The following is a 9,548-nucleotide window of genomic DNA, read 5'->3' as shown; positions in this document are numbered from 1 at the left end:
TGTAGCCGGAGGACTCAAACAAAAGAACTGTGAAAATGTTGAATTTCATTTGTTGACACGCCCGCAGACGTGAATGAAAAAACTAGCACCGGAGGTGCTCTTAATGCTTATGTTTTGGCTAGATTCTCTTTTGAATTTGAATTCTTTAAAGTGAATAAAATGTAAAGGGAGAAATTCAAGAATTATAGCGTAGCGTAGCAGAATTTGAACAAATGACTATTGTTTTGTGATACACTATTTAGTAAAAAATGTTGTTAAATAGCGCCTATATTGGTGCTATAGCACTGTTGCTTTGCGGAATTTGAACATACGCTATTTTCTGCAACACTGATTCATTCATTTTATGGATGGAGACATGACAAAGATACAATAATATTGTTCCCTCGAGTTCCAGTTAATAGGATTTTCAGTACCATGGTAGACAGTGTAGGTTGTTTGATGTAATCTGTTTATTTGTATTTACTTTGAATTGATGGATAAGTCAGTGTCTCACAGTCGCTCGTTTGTATTGCCAGATGCTCAACTTTACGGAAAATTATCTTAACAACGAAGGAAGACTGCAAACTGTTCTTGATGTTGGCTGTGGTGTTGCAAGTTTTGGGGGTTATCTTCTGGCATCTGATATCATTGCAATGTCCTTGGCACCCAATGACGTGCATCAAAATCAAATTCAATTTGCTTTAGAAAGAGGAATTCCTGCATATCTTGGTGTCTTGGGAACCAAGAGACTCCCTTAAAGTAGATCTTTTGAGCTTGCACATTGTTCTCGTTGCCGTATTGATTGGCTTCAGAGAGATGGAATACTACTTACTCCTTGAGCTAGACCGTGTTCTTAGGCCAGGAGGTTATTTCGCGTACTCATCTCCAGAAGCATAGGCTCAGGATGAAGAGGATTTGAGGATATGGAGAAAAATGAGTGCCCTTGTCGGACGCATGTGTTGGAGAGTTGCTTCAAAGAGAGACCAAACTGTTATCTGGCAGAAACCTCTCACAAATGATTGCTATATGGAAAGAGAACCTGGTACTCGTCCTCCTCTTTGCCAATCTGATGATGCCCTGATGCAGTTTGGGGAGTCAATATGGAAACTTGCATAACGCCTTACTCCCGGACCGTGAGTACTTTTGCATTTTATTTCTATGCCTTCTAGTTTTCTTTCTTACTACAATCTAATTTGAACAAATCGTTATTGCTCCTTGATACGTTGTTTAGCACAAAGTTTTGTCAAATATCAGCTATAGTGGTGCTATAGCACTGCAGCATAGTGGAATTTGAACAAATCACAATTTTTCTTCAATATTTTTCCAACTTATGCTACTGTTTGTAGAAGTTGTAGAACTGCTTTTAGTGCATGTAACATGTTTCAAAGCACCTAAACATATCTTTTTATCAGATGACAACAGAACACAAGGTAGTGAATTAGCTCCATGGCCTTCAAGATTGACCAGTCCTCCTCCTAGATTAGCTGACCTTGGCTATTCAAGTGAAATCTTCGAAAAGGACATGGTAACTGAAACTTGTGAACTTATCCTTTTGTTCCTTATGAAAAGATATAAAACAAGATTTTGGAACATCATTGGAGTACCGGTAAATTTCAAAAAAATATGTATGTTCATATTTGTATTGCATTCATACTATATATTGGAGTTTCTTAGGTTTTTCCTTTCTTCTTTCTCAATTTGAAAGATCAAATCACATAAAAAAAATTCACAGGTGTTAAGAAACCAAAAGTGTCAAATCACTTTGAACTAATTTTGCACCAAAAAAATTCAAGGCAAAAAAAGCACTAAAGTTCACCACATGATCGCCAGTAGAATCATCATTTGCACCAAGTTATTTGATGTATACTGAGGCAAGAACATCATTGTAATCATCCAAAGAAATAGTACCCAACTTATTCACAGCTTGCCTTAAGTAAGGTTTAACCCTAGTCAAGAGGCGAGGAAATATAAACTGAAATTGTCTATCTGAATATGTTGCAGTATGGGCATGCTCGGATAAATATTTTCTCAATAACTCAGAAAATAATTTCAACAAATTATTGAGATAATTTGTCTCTTTTGAGTTATTGAGATAATAATTACAAGTGAACTTATTTGTTGGAACAAGAGACCTATAATTCCTATTTACCTTACATGTGAAACAAATTCACTTAATTTGAAGGATTCATAGAAATAGAGTTTTGAGTTAAAAAAGGGGCATCAATTGTTTATGTGCCCAAAACTATGTTTGTGCTGCTGAAAGAATACAATCAAAGAAGAATTACAAGTTTTAGATCCTTTCTGTCATCATAAATAAGTTGACAATGTGATGTTTGAGCACTTCCAAGCTGAATGCTGATGCAACATCATTTCATTTGTAACTATGGAAGTCATGCTAATCCAAAATACGAAAAAGTTTCAACAGATAATCACTTCATTTGTAACTAAGTAACTATGGAAGTCATGCTAATAAACATAAATGTATGAAGTTACGTTGTAAATATTTTGAAAGATAAAAACTAATTTGGCACAAAAGTTTCAATAGCTACTCAACCGCTTTTCGCGCCCGCTATGACCACTTCTCTCACTGGCACTTCGCAGCCCTATGTTGTGCAGTGGAGGGCCGCCACCACACTACGCTGCTGCAGCGGTTCTAGAGTGCGCTATTGACAACATAGCAACTTGCCTTGAATAGATTTTAAGCCGTGTTGGACATTTTAGAAGAACACTTTCCCCCAACTTACGAGCAATTGGCAAAACTACCTGAAACATAATGACAGCAACCATGACAGTTATAAGCAATCCATAATAAAATGTTTCAGTTTTATAATCTATTAAAAATAATAACATTAAAGTTTCCAAGCTCCAACCTCATTGTCGTTGTCTAGACTATCCATGATCGGAGAGAGTAAGTCGAGAGTTGTATCTTCACTCAGACCACCTTCCTCAAGAACAAGGATCATTATGGTTTTCATGGAAGAGAAATTTTTTTTCTGGATGATATTCCCTGAAAGTTTCAAACATAGAAATCCTAAGGGTTCCTATTTTGAAAGAGACTAATGAGGGTTTTGAGGTCTGAACTGATTCCATCAATTTTCTGTTCCATAACCTCTTGTTTTGCACTCATATCTTCCATCTTAGCTCTTTGTGCAGCCAATTCCTCTTTAACTTCAACTTTGAAAGCTTCCATAGCAAGATTCTCAGAAATTTCCTTCTTAACAAATAAACCCCCAGGCTGAAGACTGAACTTTAAATGCATATTTAGATCACTATCCAGTGAATATACTTATATACATTGTCTTTCCATACAGAAGTCTTCAGAGCCTCATCATAGAAGAATTTGTCTGTTAAGCTCAAATGACCTTGTTTCCTTAGCTTTGCCTTGTCCACTTCAAAGTTCACTGAATTTACCCATCCTCTGAGATTCTCTTGATAAGTTGCCAAGTCATTTAGATCTCCAGTCTGAACTTTATCCAACTCTTGGTTTATCTCACCTCTCAGACTCTCCCAAGCAGACAGATACTCATTTTGTTCAACAAAGGAATACCTAAGCCTGTGTAATTTCTTAACCCTTTTAACAATAATGCTGCATAAATTTGCAAGCTCAGGGTCAGAAGTGGGTGGAGGTGGAGGTAGTTCAGATGCTGTTTCAGTGAGAGTAAGGTTATTTGTATCATCTGGAATAACCAATTCATTGTGTCCAGAGTCCACAATGTTTTGAGATTCAGATACAGGTATAATGGATGTGGAGGGAAGGTCTTTGAGGATTTCTGATGCTTGTATAGCTTCAGAGTCCATTATAGACACTGAAGTGTCAACATTGTGCTCAGCATCAGAGGCTAGGGTAGTTGAAGGAATGAGCTCAGAATCAATTCTAAGTGTAGTTTATAAACAAAATTCCCACTCTTCAACATAACGAGACAAAATATTCTCTAGGTATAAACAATTGTAAAATCTCAATATTCTCAACAAACACAAAATCGATGCAATTAGGGCAATAACTACATGTATTGAAAAAAAAAATCAATACCAATTTCAATGATTCTTTCCTTAACAATTTCAATGAATCACTTATACATTTAACAGAATCATTTATTCAATTAGTTATTCGTACTCCCCCTTTTGTCATCAATAAAAAAAAATAAAAAAAAATAGAATAATAAATAAAGGAATAAGAAATAGATACTGAAAATAACACTTCATTGATAAAATAATAATTGTGACAAGTGTTCATAAATCAAAAGCATAAATTGTGCAAAAACATAAGAAAATCCTAAGGGTTGTGTGGTCTTTGTTGTTGGAGAAGGAGAAGGATAGCATCGAGTTTAGAGATCATTGAGTCCATCTTTTCTTCCATTGTTTCTTGCTTGACAGAAATAGATGACACTTCAGCTTTCAATTCCTTCTGATCCTCTTTCATCTCGTTCTGATTCTCTGCCAAAGAAGTGATCTGAGCTTCCAGAGTCTCTTGCTTAACCTTCTGAGAGGCTAGATCCTCTTGAAGTTTCAGAACTTCTGTTCCAATCATAGGTTCTGATGGCATTGATTCCTTAGGAAACTCTTGAGCCCGATCCATTACTTCTTTCTCTTTACAGCTTTCAGACACTGCCTTCTCAGGGCTTGTATGCACAATTTCTTCAGAAATAATCTCCTCAGCCACAATCTCCTCCTCCATAAATTCCTCAGCATGTTCTTGAATCCCATTCTGAGGCCAGTGATGGTAGTTGGTTAGCATCTTGACATCAGCATGTTCTATTGCTCTAACCATCCTATCAGTAAGCTCAGTTAGACTTTCCCCCAGTTCCTTCAAACTTAGCTCCTTCAACTCATCAATTGCAGCACAAAACTTCTCCTTCAAAGCATCAGCCTCTTGAATTAACTCTTGTGGCATCACAAATTCATCCCTCATCTGGTAAACCCTTCTAACATCATTATAAATAACATCCCTAAGTAGCTCAAGGTTTGGTTTAGAGACTAAGGGGTTAAGCACAAGAGGGTGAATAAATTTGTAAGGTTGGAGAGAGGTTTCGGAGGTAGAAGGTGTGACTTTAGGTGGAGGTTGAGGTTTATCAGAAGAAAGGACAGATAAGGTATAAATAACATCCCTAAGTAGTTCAGGTTTGTCATTGGTGATCCTTTGAGATGAAGGTGGTGATTGAGTTAATATTGTTTGAGCTGGTGGGGTTGAAGGTTGAGATTGAGCAATTTCAGCAATAATAACATTAGGCAAAGTCTCGGAATTACCTTCAGTTTGAGGAGCCTCAGTAGCAACAGCAGCAGATACCTCAGAAGCAGCTCTAGTGCTTGAACTAGGTGGTACCTTAGATGCTGTAGTCTCTGAGGTCCTCGTCCTCTTGATCAAAGGAACTTCACCAATCTCTTCAGAAATGATTGGCAGTTGTTTTGCAGAGATTCCCTTAGCAGCAGTGAGACCAACCTTCCTTACCTTTCTCTTTTTGATATTAGGAGAATCAGAACCAAATGATGATTCAGAGGCTCCTTTGATCTTAGAGCCAGAACTTGGATGAGTCTTCTTCTTAGAAGATCCAGAGCCCTTGGAAGATGAGCTTCTCTTCTCTGATGATCTCACAGTCTCACTCTCAGAAGCTTCTAGTAATACCGTGCATACTGAGGCAAGTGCATCACTGTAATCATCCAAAGAAATACCTAACTTTTTCACGGCTTTCTTTAAATAAGGTTTAACCTTTGTTGCACAACTTTCAAGAACACTTTCCCCCAACTTTCGAGCAATTGGCAAAACCACCTGAATAATAATTACAGCAACATGACAGTTATAAGCAATCCATAATGAAATATGTTTTAGCTTCATAATCTATTAAAATTTATGACATTATATTTCCAAACTGCAACCTCGTTCTCTTTTTTTAGACAATCCAAGATTGGAGAGAGCAAGTCAAGAGATATATCGTCGCTTTCCTCAAGAACAAGGACCATTATGGTTTTCATGGAAGAGAAAACATTTTCTGGATGATGTTCCCTGAAAGTTTCAAACAGAACTACTTAGTACCATCCATGTTCACACAGTTTGCATCCGAGGTAAAGAAACCACAAACTGACAGCAACTACAATTACTGCTGCTTCTAGTAATAATTTCATATTAAATCCAAGGTTTAGTCCCTGTAAATATACTGTATTTTTGCTTTAGTTCTTGTAATTTTTTGTTTTTGTTTTTAGTCCTTGCAAAGTATTTTACATGTTACAATTTACAAGGACCAACTTCAATAGAAATTAATTTTGCAGGGACTAAAATAAAACAACAAAGACTAAACGCAAAACATTATATATTTACAAGGACTAAAACCAAAAAAAATATTTTTACAAGGACTAAAATCAAAATTACTTATATTTACAGTGATCATTTGCATATTTAAGCCTAAATTCAAACCATAAACAAAATAATTGCATCTCATCTGGCCTATTACCGTGAGAATGGTTAAGGGACAAAGATAAAATGGAAAAATATCTTATAATTAAGGAATAATGAGAATACTTGCAATCAATAAGGATATCAGCCATTAAAATTCATAACCAAATGGAGCATCAACCCTACCATTCAGTCAAAAGCAAATTCCTCAATGCTAGCATCTTAAGATTATATCATGTATGACGTAAAAATAAATAAATTGTTATTCGAGAAAATGCCAAAGTACAAACATCGCGTAGGGATATAAGCCTATACATAGCTTACAAAGTTTGGATAATCCTCACCTTACAGTTCAGTTTTGTGGGGTCGTTCAGCTTAAAATCTAAGAAAAACAATAAAAAAATACACGAGCTATGTTGATTATTAGCTATAATGCTGGACCTGTATGCAGCAGCTCTTACCTTATTGTCTTTAAGAAATTCTGAAACATCTCCAAAATGAGGGCATCGCATTCAAGATTCAGCATTTCCAAACATAACTTGACTTCTGCAAATATTTTAAGGATCGAAATCCTCACTTTGTACCATGGGCTTGACTTATCATGTAGGTTTTCAAATGAAGATACAATTAATGTAAGGACCTCCTGAAAGAAAATGACACCATGAAACTCAACAACAGAATTTGTAAGAACAGTACAATAGAATTGAATTAATTTACAATAGAAAATAATCAAGCACACCTCCATTTGGTGCTCATTATAAGGAGCATCCGGTGCAGTGATTCTTGTTAAATAAATTAGGCAGTAAGCAAGTGCAACTTTGACATCACCATCTGAATGCTTTATAAGTTTATCAGCGATTAATGCTTTCAAAGATGGAGAGAGTGCATTGTGCAGAGAACCAGTAGGCAACTGTCCAACCCTTGATAGGCACCTTCTAACTTGCTGAAGTTCCAAGAAAAAGACGCAATATCAAAGCACATGTGATTAATATTTTGGTCTACAAGATGGGAAATTAATTAATACTACGTTATACTACAACAGAGTGACTAACAAGGAAAGTTAAACAATGGTTTCTCGAATTTTGGCATTTTCTGTTAAAATACAGTATTAACAACAACTTAGGAAAACTTAAATACATAAAGAACAAGTAACAATATTCAAATCCACATACAAGACTCAAGTAACTATGGTAATAATGATCATAGAAAATAGAAGTCACAAACAAATTCAATGCAGTATTGTAATGAGGATTGCTTAGGAACATATTTTTCACTTTTTCATTTCCATAATAATTGTTCCGGTAAAACAAACAAGTCACAAATTGCTTAGAAATCAAGGCTAAAATTAGTTTATAAACAACACTCATGCTCCTTAACCCAACGAAACGTCTTTTACAAAGAACAAAACCGTGAGGTCCAAACAGACATTAATATCTCGGAAATGCAATGTGGTGGACTTGAGGTCAGAACATGATGTGCCACGTATGAGTGGAACCTCAACCTATGCCACACTCGAAGATTGACAAACCCTTTAGCCCCTTAACCTTTTGACTAGGGGCTATTATACTGGTATAATATAAAAAGTTTTACTTGCATGAGAATCAATTCTAATGATACTCTCTCCGTCCCAAAATGAGTGACTCAGTTTGACCATGTACACTATTCAAATATCCTATTTTGACCATATTTTTGGGACGGACGAAATATGTCAAAGCCATTGAAAACTCACACACACAAAGTAAAGTGACCGGGGTTCGAACCCGACAGTAGCAATTTCGGTATTTCTGTCGGTTGAGCTGGGATTAATGGACTTTGACCATATATTTCTACTAATAAATAAAAATAAACATCAGCATATATAAACATCAGCATATATGATGGTCAAAATATCAATTAAAAATAATCAGCAAAATCGATTCATGAAAACCTCAAAAAAAAAAAAAAAAAAAAAAATCCATGCACCAAAGAAGCAAAATGGGAGGAAAAAAGCAGAACGTGTTTACACGCAGAAGATGAAGAAGGTTATCGACAGAAGAAGGAGGGTCGAGGAGCTTGTTCCCAATTTCTAGAATTTCCTCTTCGAGCGCTTTGTCGATGGAAGCCATTGTTAAAGGCAAAGAGGAAGTGAAGTTTGTGTCTGAACTCTGACGAAAATATTTTGCACGAAAATGAAATGAAAATTCTATTTATAGTCTCAGGATTTTGTGGGTTTTTTAAATTTGAGTTAAATTTTGGTTTTGAAAATTCTGTTTATAGTCTTAGGATATCTACGGGTACATTTATTGAGTTGGATGATTCCGATTAGGTGAATTTACGAATACTAATATTTATTAATTTTTTTATATTAAATATTATTTATGGACTAATCACAATCATCACACAAGTTTTGTATCGGTACACATCCAAATAACAAAACACGTGTATCGGATTCTTTACTTTTTTTTTTAAAGCACCTTTTACCTCTCACTCTATTATTATTAGTATTAAGGGCATGTTTGGATTTTGATTATTTTTTAACTTATGAAAATAGTTTTGTAAAAATTGTATTCTATAAGTTTTTTTTTTGAGAAAAAAAAAAAAAAAACTATAAGTTGTTTTATCATAAACTATATTGAAAAATGGATAATTTGTTTTCTTTTCTTTTTGTTTTTCCCCATTGTACCAAAAAAAACTATCTTGAAAAACTTATATTAATATATAAAAATTTATTTATTTGTATGAGTTGTTTCGCATAAACTCAAACATAAGTCCATCAATACAGTCTCTAAGTTTAGCTTTGGTATTGATATTTTGAAGATAAAAATTTAATGTCATGACATTTTTATACTATTAAAAGTGCCGAAATTAGACAGGATGTTATGACTTTGTCGTTTCGTCTATCTATTAAAAAAAACAGAGCATCAGTATCTAACTAAACATTAAGGGTAATCTGTTATTTATCTGCATATTTGTATCAGACTTGTACTATGTATCAGAGTTTTTTAGGTTTCTCCTTTCTTCTATCCCATTTTTATCGGAGCAACTTTGAAGAATTTTATAAACATCTTTGTTGCACAACTTTGAAGAACACTTTAACTTTCAACCAACTGCAAAACTACCTGAATTATAATGACAGCAACCATGACCATTATAAGCAGCCCATGATGAAACATGTTTCAGTTTCATCATAATCATAATCTATGAG

General features: G+C 34.9%; 1 protein-coding gene and 1 pseudogene across 2 annotated transcripts; one reads left to right on the top strand and one right to left on the bottom strand.

Annotated features, from left to right (window-relative positions):
- Positions 1-515: 515 nt before the first annotated feature.
- Positions 516-1,698, top strand: LOC123893882 (annotated as a pseudogene).
- A 2,464-nt stretch (positions 1,699-4,162) lies between these two features.
- LOC123915731 (sister chromatid cohesion protein PDS5 homolog C-like) lies at positions 4,163-8,585 on the bottom strand. Of its 2 annotated transcripts, none has more exons than XM_045966947.1 (5): positions 8,368-8,585; positions 7,104-7,307; positions 6,826-7,007; positions 5,851-5,977; positions 4,163-5,743 (listed from the first exon to the last, which is right to left on the bottom strand). In XM_045966947.1, the coding sequence occupies exons 1-5, from the start codon at positions 8,467-8,469 to the stop codon at positions 4,253-4,255; spliced, it is 2,106 nt and encodes a 701-aa protein (XP_045822903.1). In that variant the 5' UTR covers positions 8,470-8,585; the 3' UTR covers positions 4,163-4,252. The 2 variants fall into 2 exon arrangements, with proteins under 2 accessions (XP_045822903.1, XP_045822911.1); XM_045966955.1 differs by having other exon boundaries at positions 7,104-7,362; positions 8,370-8,384.
- Between the last annotated feature and the right edge of the window lie 963 nt (positions 8,586-9,548).

The sequence above is a fragment of the Trifolium pratense genome, linkage group LG1 (assembly GCF_020283565.1).
Source record: "Trifolium pratense cultivar HEN17-A07 linkage group LG1, ARS_RC_1.1, whole genome shotgun sequence".
Classification (NCBI taxonomy): Eukaryota; Viridiplantae; Streptophyta; class Magnoliopsida; order Fabales; family Fabaceae; genus Trifolium; species Trifolium pratense.
Note: the sequence above shows the minus strand (reverse complement) of the source record. Positions and strands in the feature narration are given on the sequence as shown.